At 46.0% G+C, this 13,486-nt stretch overlaps 1 protein-coding gene and 1 long non-coding RNA gene across 2 annotated transcripts in view; both read left to right on the plus strand.

The window, feature by feature from the left end:
- Positions 1-13,486, plus strand: part of LOC127004211 (uncharacterized) — a 93,701-nt gene that overhangs the window by 75,210 nt on the left and 5,005 nt on the right. The gene's annotated exons all lie outside the window — the stretch shown is intronic.
- LOC127004210 (neurogenin-1-like) lies at positions 2,170-5,534 on the plus strand. Its single transcript, XM_050871732.1, has 2 exons — positions 2,170-2,393; positions 2,598-5,534. The coding sequence occupies exon 2, from the start codon at positions 2,698-2,700 to the stop codon at positions 3,481-3,483; it is 786 nt and encodes a 261-aa protein (XP_050727689.1). The 5' UTR covers positions 2,170-2,393; positions 2,598-2,697; the 3' UTR covers positions 3,484-5,534.

Below are 13,486 nucleotides of genomic sequence, written 5' to 3' on the forward strand. Positions count from 1 at the left end.
GCGGGGAGGCGAGGGTGGTCAGCGTCTCTCGTCTCTGTATGGGTTTCAGTGTCGCTATTCACTCACAATTGTGTAGGGGTGTTTTTGTGTGCGCGAGGAGATTAAAGAGGCTCTAGAAGGGGGTCTCGGGTCTTTCTTTCCCGTTCTCTCTTTCTCGTTTACTCTCTCTCTCTCTCTCTCTCTCTCTCTCTCTCTCTCTCTCTCTCTCTCTCTCTCTCTCTCTCTCTCTCTCTCTCTCTCTCTCTCTCTCTCTCTCTCAAAAAAAAAAAAAAGCACAAATTCATGTTTTGAGTAGAAATATGATGTACAGAATTCGAGGAAGAAGAGGAAGAGAAGAAGAAGAAGAAGAAGAGTTTTACCTTTCACCTATGGGATCTAACTGATGAAAAGTGAGTGAGTGAGTGAATGGATAACGCAGCAAAAAACAGAAGTAGGAAAAAAAAGCAGAAGCAGAAGAAGAAGAAGAAGCAGAGGCGAGGTTTCCGTGTAGGCAGGGAGGGAGGACTTGGACTTTCTCACGCTCCACTAGAAGGCCGGGATGACTAGGTGCTGCGAGAGGTGCATTTGACGTGGGCCGGGTGATTACGACTCGCTATTAGACGCGGCGATTTCCTCCGCTCTCCCTCTCCTAGCTAGGCAATGAGACGCCCCGAGGCAGCTCAACGGTGAAGGAAAAACGGTGCTACTTGGGGTGGATGTTCTTGTGGTGATGCTGGGGGTGTCAGGGGCTGGAGTAAGGGTGGGGAATGTGCGGTGTGGCTGCAGGGGGTGAGGGGGTTGGTGAAGGGTTGTCGTGGGAGGTTAAGTGAGTCATGGAGTAAGGCAGTAAGAGGGATTTGTGGGTTGAGCCTCACTTACGACTCATGAGGACGAAGCTGTCGATGGTGTGCCAGATAAAAAGTGAAGCCTTTCTCTCTCTCTCTCTCTCTCTCTCTCTCTCTCTCTCTCTCTCTCTCTCTCTCTCTCTCTCTCTCTCTCTCTCTCTCTCTCTCTCTCTCTCTCTCTCTCTCTCTCTCTCTCTCTCTCTCTCTCTCTCTCTCTCAGTGTCAGTGAATGTATTTATCTATCATTTTTTCTGTCAATCTGTTTACCTGTCTATATCTATCAGTATCCATCTTTCTATCTATATCTCTGTCTGCATATGTCGTGCTGTCTATATTTTTTCGTCTATATCTAACTTTCTATTTCTTTGTGAACATCTATCTGTCTGCTAATCTATGTATCTATGTTTATCTATGCAGTTTATTTATGCAGTTGGTAAGGTAAATACTTAGCTTTCCATTTCTTTATATGTCCAACTCTCTCACTATTTTTCTTTCCTAAACTCGACTAGTAATCCAGAGAGCAGAGCACCTGAATTCGGATCTTATGTTTAAATAATTAAATTCCCGTTGCGGCATTTAAGAGATCTAAGGAAAGGGACTATTTGGTCTAAGGACGAAAACTATGTACATGGCTTGCCTTGTACAGCTCTTGTTTGCATTTCACAGAATTGCCGGGTAACTGAGCTAATAGTCGAGTGTGTCTGAAACACCACCTCAATAAGGATCAGCATGCAGCCAGTCCGTGCCTCCCCGGTGCTGTGGGCCAGGCCAGGCGCCGCTGGGGTGGGGAAGGGCAGGCAGGCCGCGGTGAAGGGGGGAGATGACTGGCCGCTACGGTATACCATCTGGGGATCTAAAGCAACGAAAATAAAGAGGAAAGATGCTAAAAATGTTCTTAGTCGTCCAGGAACACACAACATGACGGTAAAAGTTTTACAGAATATAATTTTTCCCGTTTTAATCGAGTGCATCAGTTCCCAGGTATCCGGTCCTGCTAGCGTCCCCGCGGTCCTGAATGAACCTGTCACTGCCGATGCTCGCAGCCTCCTCTATGGTACCACTTCGTTGCTACAGGTGCAGCGCCGCTCTCCTGGTGCCCCTGTTTCTATTTGCTTGCTGCTGCGTGAGTTTATCAAGAGTGGACGAAAGGAACCCTGATTCTTGGTCAGTTGTTTTACATGTGGGGAACTTTCATCCGTGGAGAGTCGAGGCTGGCTGGAGTGACCTCTTGCGTTTCCAGGTCAAATCTGTGAATGCCGAGGCGTTTATCCCTCGCCTCGTCCCTCTCTCCGCCGATATTTTTACATGGATCGGCTCGTCTTCACTTGAATAACATAAAGGTGACAAATAATAAGGAGAAGATTTGAAAATTAAGCTAGGAAAAAAAGAGCAAATTGTGCACCGTGTGTGGCTGCGCGGAGCGAGTGCTGGGCATGGGTGCTGGCCGGGGTGGGAGGGCAGCGGCGGCGCGGGGTTCAGTGGGCAGGAGTCCTTCTCCGGGGTGGGATGTGTTTGTTGCTGCTCACGAGTGTCTCCCTCACACGCCACTTGAACGTCCATACGAAAGAAGTGAGCGGACTTCAACGTTAAAATTGTGCACATTCCGCACCGCCGGAGTGAGCTCTTGTTGTGAAGCTGTAATATCACGCAACTGGTCCATTTGAGAACATTTATCAGGATTTTATTCATCAAAAGGGCCTGATAAAACCGCACAGCTTATAAGTCTAATATATCACCGCATTGACGTTAACACTCGACTTTTCCATCTTTCAGATTCCCTAATAACTGAGTTTGTTGTGTCGCTGTTAAATCGATATGCTCTAGTTCACTGGCCAAGTGATTTAACTGATAAACTGTAAGTGTTGGTGGTAATATGGCCAAAATGGAGAAGCCCGTCCGAGGAGAGGAGGAAAAGAGCGAGGAAGAGGCGGCGAGAGAGAGTGGCAACGAAACGGCGGGAGGGGAAGACGAGGTGGACAGCAATAACAATAACGATGACAAAAATCAAAATGTCGCACCCAGCAACAAGTCCTCGGGAACATCCAACGTCAAATACCAGCTTCGGCCCCGCGCCCTGCACCCACGTCGACGATGTGACAGCGAGTGGACCCTCCAGGACACGCTGCGGCACAAGCCTCGGCCACCGCCGCTGTCCCGCTACCGCAGGAAGACTGCCAACGCACGCGAGCGGTGCCGCATGCGTCAGATCAACACAGCTTTCGAGAGCCTGCGGGGCGTCCTGCCCTCCTGGGTGTGCAGTCGCCGCGCCGCCGCAGACATGACGAAAATCACCACGCTGCGCCTCGCTTCTGCCTACATCAGGTCCCTTCAAGACATTCTGGACGGCAATGCCCCTGAAGACACTTGCTCCTGGGTGCTCTCCAGCATCCTGGGGGAGGCCGCCCCCATGCCGGACCCTCAGCCTGGTCACCCTTGCAGCCCCGGCAGAGCGCAGCAGATTCTGGGGCTTACACCACCTCAGACGGACTTCGTCACCTTCCTGTGTTCCGGCCCCGAGTCGCAGGTCCTCCACGACAACATGGACTCCCTCTCCTCACTGTCACCCATGTCCGAGACGGAGGCTGTCGCCCTCCTGCTGGGGACGGAGACTCAGCCGCGTCCCTGGCTGGACGGGCAGCAGTCCCCGCTGGTGTCGTGATAGCCAAGCCTGGCGCGTTGCTCACGCTGGCCTGGCCAGCACCGACCCGAAGTGAACTAAAGTCAGGCTGTCACGACAAGGGTGGCGGATGTAGCTGCTGCTGCTGCTGCTGCATCTGTTGATTCTAATGGATCTTAATGTGATACTATAAGTTTCTATAACCTAAACTTTGCCCAATGCAAAATGAGGTGAACCATTCCTTGTGTTGTTGTGGAAACAAAACAGAGACTAACAAAGGAAAAAAAGAAGTGCAAATTATAAAGTATAAGTTTTGTGTTAAAAAGTGAACAAACTTGTGAATATTTATGTTTCACCGTCTGGAATTTCACAGTAACGAGCGTGTACACAGACTGTAATTAACGGCCGAGTCCCTCGGAAGCCGCTCTTGTGTGTGAAAACATTAACCCGCCACGACAGCGCTGAGGTCTTTTATTGGGGTCAAAGTGGACTCCACTGCGATTCTGAATATGCCTCGCTACTACTAAGCAAGAAACTACTGATGTGTGAAAGATATTGAAAGTCACGTCCTTTATTTTATTCAGTTATTTATTTAGTGATAGGTAGACTTCAGATTCTGATGCTGAGCTTAGGGGCGAGTCTGGTGGACGAGGAGCTGCAGCGGCCGGTGGTGCTCGAGGGTGACACGGGGCCGGGGGCGTCACGTCAGGCTGGGGCGGTCAAAGCTGGACCGAGGGAGGCTGCCCCGCGAGCTGGTGGGGCGCCTCCTCATCCTGGATAGTGAACCTGATCTGAGGTCTTTTTGTTAAATTTTCACAATAGGTCTTTCTAATACTGTTTGTCTGCATTTACAAAATTGTTTTATTTAAGTTGATGAGATTACTTGATGTCTAGTTACTTTATATGTTACATTAATGAAGTAAAAGACAACTAAATATAGCTGACCATAGGCCACACGAGCAGGGTCACGCTGCACCAGTTCAAGTGATGGATGTAGGCAGGCGAGGCTCTTCTCGCCCGGCACTCGCTGGCCGCCGGGAGGAGTTACTGCCCTGCCGAGGTTATCGTCATGAAGTTGAGTTGTTGACAACCACGTTGTGGCCACCCATGAGATGATGGTCCTCAGTGCTTCGTGTTAATTAATACTGTTATTACTAGTGATCGCTTAGTTAATGTGTTATGAGGGAAAGGAGACGGGCAGTAAATCTATGTAACGTGCCACCAGCCTACGTGACTTCCAGCGGCACAGGGAGAAGTGTGCTGGGGTGCTGTGTTTTGTAGTCTTCATCAGCTTCATATAGTACTAAATTAAAACACTTAAGTAATATTAGGAAAGATGTACCCTCCTCTGGCTCATGCAGTGCCGGCTTAGGGTGAGCAAAAATCATCACCATGAAGAGGCTTGGCCAAGGTACATACCGAACAGGATTTCCCTTGATGTCCGCGGTCAGGACGCCTCGTGTAAGGTGACCACGACACACGCCTCCCGCTGTCCCGCAGTGCACCGGCTGACCGGGCCACAACCCGCCGTCCCTCCCTCACACTCTAGTCAGCTCGCGTGTGAGGAGCCGCAGCAGCAGCAGCGGCAGCACCAGCAGCTCCAGCAACACCAACATTCAACATTTAAGGTGTCCACGAAACCAGCCTCATGCCCGGCCAAGCGTTGCTGCCCCACCACAACACGCCCGTCGCTATGCATATGCTTAACGTATAGCACGTCATAAATTATTGGCTATGTTTAACATATTCAAATCATCCAAGAAACTGGCCTTTGATTCTACATCTAGCTTTCGCCTTGATTCGCATATATGTAGTATTGTATTTATTTATATCGCCTTCAGCAGAGAATTTATTGTCTTTGAGATTCAGTAAAGTTTGTAATAGAAAAAACAAGTAACGCTGCAATGATATCGTACCCGTAGTGTAAGCGCTTCCCATGACAACTGCATAGCATAGTGTGTATATAGATGTGTTCTATGGGGTTTGTGAGTAGGGTAGAAAATAGATATATATGTATTGTTTGTAAATAGAGTCGTTTGTTTTGTGAGAGGGTCTATGATGTTATACGTAGAATAAATGGGGTTTCTTAGTAATTTTGTTGTTTGAAAACTCCTCTTGTCACAGAGAAAATATAAACAACCTTCACGCAAAGGTAAAATGTGGTGTCAAACTGATACATCTACTACTGTCACAAGGGCTGGCAGGCGTGTGAGACAGCGACATAAGTTGCACAAATGTTTCTGTGATGAGGAGACTTGTTAGACGAGCTGCAACCTTCGACATAAACGATTGTTGATGTGCACAAAATATTGAGTTTATAAATATATCTGTGGTATCTGTTCGCTTTGTTAGAGTTGTAGGAAATCCTTTTTTTACACAAATGTATTTACGGCTTCAACATTCCTCTCATTTGACTTTAGCCAGTGTCGCCAGCCCAAACAGTATGTGGTAACAGTTTTATTTTGATACTAAACTTCATAAGATATTTTCATCATGCACCTGTATACCTTTCTAACCCCCACGCAAGCCTTAAAATATACAAGCCACAACAATTATCTCATTCGACCGCATTGTCACCAGTACAAATAATCACTATACGGTAACAATTTTATTTTAATATCATACTTTTATTATGCAGTTAATTATCCTCATGTCTCGTACGAAGCACTACCCACATGTATGCCACAACAATGCCCTCACTCGAATTAATTATAACTACATTGTCACCAGCACCAATAGCAGATGACGCTTTTATAATAGTCTTCATGAGTTTCTACTTTCATTCTGCAGCTATCTCTAAATCCTCCAATAAAATCCTCACTGCATATGCCCACAACAATAATCTCATTCAAGTTGATAGTATGCGTTGTCACCCGCCCAAATATTATATACAGTTTCTTCATAATGTTAGACACCTTCAACCACCTTTATTTTGCAGTTATATATCCCATCTATCTGTCCCTCTAGTTGATAATATACATAGTGATCAGTCCAAGTATTAGATAAATGTTTAGTGATCATCTTAAAAACCTTTGCAGCTACTGTTTTCTCCCTTCTGAAAACTCAACACAGCTATCTCATTCCAGTTTATAGTCCACTTTGTCACCAGCCCAGATAATAGATAAGTTTCCTTTTTTTTAATAGTAGACTCTCTAAAGTACTTTCACCCTGTAGTTACCTCTCAGCTCCCCCACAAAACACTGAGCACATCCCTGCCACCTCTTCTCTTAAACCCTTTCAAGATGGGAGCAGTAAAACACTTTTCAAACCTAAGGCAGTTTTTCCTCTTCTCCGTTCGTCATCTATCGCCTTTGTAAGAGCGGCACCTTTACGGGCTTTTTATATTCCTGTTCGACCCTTAAAATTCCTCCCTTACCGCAAAAAAAAAGTGCACCGCTGAGTGGCTGGGGATAGACGGTACAGGTCACAGCAGACAGCCGACCAGCACACCGCAGGGCCGAGCGCAGGGCATGATCCTCCCTGGCCCTAACCTGTGCCTGGCTTTGTCTCAGGGGTCGCGGCGCCTCCACTCACGCCGCGCCCTCACGAACACTGAAATCACGTATCAGTGGGAGTAAAATATTTCCCTCCATATATATACCTGTCGTCCCCTACCTGTTTTCTCTTCGTAATTGCCTATTGGCCTGCCTATATATGCTCGTCCATATTTCTCTCTCTCTCTCTCTCTCTCTCTCTCTCTCTCTCTCTCTCTCTCAAATTTATTCAAGCCATCGGTAGATTCAAGTCGCGTTCTTTTTGTTATTTTTTTTCGGTCAGCAATGCGAATATAGTTCGTATTTCTCTCTCTCTCTCTCTCTCTCTCTCTCTCTCTCTCTCTCTCTCTCTCTCTCTCTCTCTTGTTCTTGCTCTCGCTCTCGCTCTCGCTCTTGGTCTCTCAAAACCCCCCGTCCCGCCACACACACACACACACACACACACACACACACACACACACAGCCACACACGGATAATGTTTTGTCAGGGAGGCTGTGCGGTAACTGTGAATGATGCCCTTTTTGAGTCGAGCTCGGCCGCCGCGTGGAGGGAAAACCAGGCATTGTGTCCCCTGCGCGCCGCCCTCCAGGGGTCACGGAAGAAGGTCAGGCCGGGTCACGCCTCGGCCGCCGGGGCATAGAAGGTCATGTGAGTGGTCAGCCACACCCATCATCCCTTGTTCCCGCCGCCCGAGGCCCGTGTGTGTACAGTCATACTTACGGATGTACTTACCGGCACACATACATAATGCACCTCAGCTTATACATAATGCATGGCCGGGAACGTTACGCCCTGTGCCGGCATGCAACCTGTTCTACTGATGATAATCGTAGTAATTGTAGTGGTAAAAATGATAATAATAATAATAATAATAACAATAAATAAATAAAATAATTGTAGTAGGAGTAGCAGCAGCAGTAGTAGGAGTAGTAGTAGTAGCAGTAGTAGTGGCGGTAGTGGTATTAATAGTAGTGGTAGTAGTAGTAGAAGTAATAGTAGTAGCAGAAGTAGTAGTAGTAGTGGTAGCAGAAGTAGTAATGATAATAGCAATAATAGTAAGACAGCTGAGATGAAAGCGGGAATCACACACACACACACACACACACACACACACACACACACACACACACACACACACACACACACACACACACACACACACACACACACACACACACACATACACACACATACACTGTGGCCATGATCTTCCAGCTAGCGCCTCCGTCTCCCACGCCCTCCACGCCTGGCCACGCCCCGCCACCCTCCAGGCGGCGACTGAGGCGAGGCCGAGCTGACCACCCTGGAGGACACACTTTTTGCCGTCAGTAGTAGTAGTAGTAGAAACAGTAGCAGTAGCAGTAGTAACAGTAGTAGTAGTAGTAGTAGTAGTAGTGGTGGTAGCAGTATGACCAGCACCATCACCACCAGCATCCCCAGCATCACCACTACCTCCACCAGCATCTCAGCATCTCCGCACCACCGGCAACAGCAGAAGCAATTGAAGTATAGATGACAGTAAAAGCTCCACTGACAAGCCTCCACTCCTACCAACATAAACTCCGCTCCGCCGCTAAACAGTCCACTCGCTCAAGTAATTAAACACCGTGAGAGCCTTCGTTTTCTCCCTCTGATGTTCCTAGTCACTCGAGTCTATTGTCTGCCGCGAGGAAGAATACCCCAGAAGCTAAGGGGGGGAGGGGGGAAGGGAGAGGGGGAGTGGGGGACAGGAAGGAGGAAAGGGGGGAGGATGAGAGCACTTTCATGTGTGTGTGTGTGTGTGTGTGTGTGTGTGTGTGTGTGTGTTGCAGTGATGACTACCTTCCCTTTTCTTTTCCTTTGTCTCATGTTATTTGTCACGAACGCCCACCCACCACCTCTTCTCCCGCCCCTCCCCAAGCCCCCCCCTCTCTCTCGTTCTCGCTCTCGCTTTCTTTCTTTCTCTCCCTTTCTTCAACCCTTTTGTTCATCGTTAGAGGTTCTCAGGGTGGCGTTTCCTTCCTTCGCCCGCCGTCCATCACAGTATCTCTTACCTGTCCACAATCTGCCTCTCGACTTTTCCCAAATAACTCCTCCGTTGATCTTTGTCTTCGCTGGTCACTGTCAGCTCGTGGTTGGTTGGTCTTTGATTTCTTGATATGCTGCTCCGTCTGCACATCTCACTCAGTAAATCTTAAGACAAATGATTTTCTTAATGTCTATCGATAATCGCATATTACCGTGAAGGTCTTAAGGCAATTAATTTATCATGATTTCAGTGGGTTGCGTTTCTGTTTCATAATGGATTGTGGGCCCAGGAAATCCGCACAAATTTCAGTGCAGTGTCATGTGTGTATTTTCGAGTATATTGTTATTCTACACCTTGTCTAATGGCTGGCAGTTTTGTAATTATTGTGTATTTTCGTAATAGCGTGAACCACTAAAAGTAATTGCAAAATAATTAGATCTTGATGTTGATCCTATCTGGTGAACAGGTTTTCCACCGTTCTTGCCGTGATTATCTCGATCGTCTTGGGCATCGTCACACAATTCATTACATTTCTGCCACACGTTTGTTCTGCCTTTCCAAACTCGGCTGCAGCTCTTCTTTGCCTTCCCTCAGCGCGACGTTATTCATGCCCTCTTCGTCCCTGATCGGCTCCCCCCCTCGTAATGTGGCAGGTCTTCTCGCGTTACTGCCTCTCAGAACAGAAATGGAAAGACATTAAAGAAGGTCTCCTCGATATTCTTCCCATTTTAGAAATATGACTTCTTAGTGATGCAGATATCGAGTATGCTCGTTGCGTCCCGTTCCCTAGTTTACGTATATCTTTAGTGTTCATCTCTTCACTCCGGACGAAGTCACATTATCGACGGAGTCAGTGACACTTTTTGCTTTCGTTCCTTCATTGGCAGTGTTTATTTTCTGCTGGCATCAGTAAAAAGATTATATCCGCTTCTCATTTCTTAACTGAATCACTATTTTTTCCCGGTAACCTTTACATTATATATTTATACTGGAAAACTTTTAACACTCGACTAAAATTGTATTTCAACAAGACAGCGGCAGGGAGGGGGCTGACATCCTTCTGTGCTCAGAGATCCAAATCTCAGAGAGAGAGAGAGAGAGAGAGAGAGAGAGAGAGAGAGAGAGAGAGAGAGAGAGAGAGAGAGAGAGAGAGGGGGACTATTGGCACCTGCAAATTGTACATTAATGCTCTTAAGAGTGTTTGTAATATATATATATATATATATATATATATATATATATATATATATATATATATATATATATATATATATATATATATATATATATATATATATATATATATATATATATATATATATATATATATATATATATATATATATATATATATATATATATATATATATATATATATATATATATATATATATATATATATATATATATATATATATATATATATATATATATATATATATATATATAATTTTTATTTTATGACAGTCGTGGTGGTGTCAGGATTGTGTGTGTAAAATAGAATCATACTGGAATCATTATTTATCTTGTGTCATGAGGGGCTGGATGGAGGTGAGCTGCGAACATGGCGAGGGTGAAGGAAAGTAATTGGCAACAAGGCGGGGCAGGCGAACCGAAGGTGGTGGGCGAGGCGGTTGAGGAAGAGAATCAGAGTTATGCCGCGGGTGTGAATAAGGTTACTGCCTCGCTGCTTGACTCCGTACCATTGAGTTTAATCTGGTAATGGACGTTAATTCCTCACCCTTCATACACAACTACTCTGAGGATCCGATTTCCACCGTTTGCCTCTTTCCTTCAGTTTCTTCCAATTATGTCTATCATTAATTTCTTAAGAAAGGAGGAAAAGCTGGAAAGGTTGTTGATGCTCTGCCTTAGCCATAACTCAGACTCGCGGATTCATGGCTCTGCATGCTGACCGCTGTACCACGGAAAGGTAATGATGAGAATTATTATTTAGCTAATAAGTATAAGTCTAGTAGTTGAGCTCAGTGATTTAGACCAGCTGTGCGGGAATCAAGCAAAGATTAATGTTCTCTTTATATCGCGTTGACGTCATTTCCACATTCTTGCGGTACCACCTTTGACCCAAATTGTTGATCCGTAATTTTATGAATTAGCCGCAATATTTTCAGGGTTGGGACACACTCTCGACAGTGTTAGAGAAAATAAGAATTGTTATTTTATATCATATGAATTGCTCTACCCACTCCAGTCCAAAATCTTGAGACATAATTTAAAGGATTACCATAAATATAGAGTAAGGGTTGGAAGACACACTTGAGAATGGCTAAGAAAATGAGAATTACTATATTAAAGTCAGACGATATCCTTATTTGGGACCTATTTGCGGGCAGCGCAGCCGTGCCCCTACACAGCAAGGCGCGGATCCAGGCTTTATTACCCCGTCATCTCGCCGGGAAGTCCTGCCCGAGTAGCCTCGATGCTTTCGGAAAGAGTAATCGAACAACTTTTTCTTTTCTGTTTGATTTAATATATTGTAAGTTGGTGTGAAGAAGTATTAATAAAGTTTGACCAATTTCGTCGACATCCGATAGGGAATAGAATTGAAGTTTGTGTGTGTGTGTGTGTGTGTGTGTGTGTGTGTGTGTGTGTGTGTGTGTGTAGATGTTTTAGTGTGTGTCAGCATGTGCATGTGTTTGTTTGTGTCTTGTTTGCTTGCTCATTTGTGTGTGTGTGTGTGTGTGTGTGTGTGTGTGTGTGTGTGTGTGTGTGTGTGACTACGTGTTAGTATGTGTCTGTGTTTGTATGAACTTGTTTGTGTATGTGTACGTGTTCGTGTGTGTATGTATATGTGTGTTTATTTGCGAGTGCATATATGTGTGTGTGTGTGTGTGTGTGTGTGTGTGTGTGTGTGTGTGTGTGCGCGTGTGTGCGCGTGTGCGTGTGTGTCTGCCCGTATGTGTAAGAGAGTGTGTATTCATCTCATGCATAAAGGTGTACGCATCTTTACTACCTCGACGATTCTCAGAGCCACCTGACGATACCAGTGAGACTAATTAGTGGCCAATCACTCTACAGCAATTTGCAGCCTCGACAAGGAGAATGGGCAGGCGATTAGCGCGGCTCACAAGCGTTGTTCTCGTAATGAGCGACGCTGCAGAGATCGAGGAGCCAGGCGCTAATCTTGATCACCCGCCGTGGTCTGGGGAGGGTTAAGTCTAAAGGCTCCAGTCATCAGCACTTAACCAGAGTCTTCTTGGCCGTGTGCTGCTTCAGGGCAAGACTTTAGGGCAATCACCTCAGCCTCTCTTTTTGCTGTCGTTGTTGTTGTTGATGTTGCTCTAGATAATGATGCAGTTGTTACTTTACTGTTGGTACTTCTGATATTATTGCTTCCGTTCTTACTGCTTTCGAAATTGCCATCGTTGTTAGAAGTAATAGTAGTAATAGAGGTGGAAATAAAGACAGTAGTAGTAGTAGTAGTAGTTGTTGTTGTTGTAGTAGTGATAGTAATAGCAACTAGGGTAGGCGGTGGCTGAGTGGTTAGCGTGCTGGGCACACATTCACCACGCCATGGACAACGTCGGTTCGAATCCTCACGCTACCACCTGGGATTTTTCAGTCCCCGCCGAGTGGCCTAAGACTATCCACATGCTGTCCAGAAGACCACCCATCAACCCGGACTCTAGAGGAAACCGTCCAGCGAATCAAGAATGAGTTCCGGGGGGTCAGCATGAGCCAAGCATAATTGGCGCCACTATAAAACAATTGCCTGCGCCATGACGGGCTTGGGCCGACCATCTGGCCCCTGAAGAAAACCTACCGGCGCTATAGGCGGGGATGTAAAAACAAAAAGTTGATATTAGTGGACAAAGAGAATTAGCAGCAAGTATCGGTCAGTCAATCAGTAACAGCCAATTATTGTATCATTAATCCGCCTCGAAAGACTGACTTGCACATCGTCACCCTCCTTCATATCATTTTATTGCGTGTATGTTACTCAAGGGGAAGAATATATGTAGGAGTAATTCAGGCGATGAGTGTTGCATTCAGGGCTAACTACAGCACTGGGTACACACACACACACACACACACACACACACACACACACACACACACACAAAGAGGCCTTCACACCGCGTTGTCATTATATTGCTTCATAAAGCATTGTAGTGTACTCAGCCAAAACAGACTTAATTACATACGGCACATCAGACAGATAAGAGGAACATAAAAGCGGAGTCATTGACGCTCCGCTCGCCCGGCTGTGGCTTAGCATTCAGGACCATTTTCTTCAACACTTCGGCATCCAGGCACACATATTAGACAAGGGTTTCGTGGGAGTTTTCGGCACTCCCAGAGGTAGTTTAATGACCCTGGTGGTAGTTTGACGTTTCTTTTGTGCCATGAAAGTAAAGAACCACTCATGAGGACCCGGTTGATCTCCTTTTTGGCCTTTGAAAATAGTTGATGTGAGAGGTGGACGCGTCTGAGAATACCAACGTCATTCCTGTCCCCAGACCAGTGGTGGAGAGTTATTTATTTTTGTGCAAGCTTTTTTCTTCCTCTTCCATCACAAGT

Source organism: Eriocheir sinensis, chromosome 27, assembly GCF_024679095.1.
Source record: "Eriocheir sinensis breed Jianghai 21 chromosome 27, ASM2467909v1, whole genome shotgun sequence".
NCBI lineage: Eukaryota > Metazoa > Arthropoda > Malacostraca > Decapoda > Varunidae > Eriocheir > Eriocheir sinensis.

Bases quoted from the DNA above. Each gene is read 5' to 3' on its own strand.
- LOC127004210 (XM_050871732.1), top strand. From the start codon at position 2,698: ATGGCCAAAATGGAGAAGCCCGTCCGAGGAGAGGAGGAAAAGAGCGAG.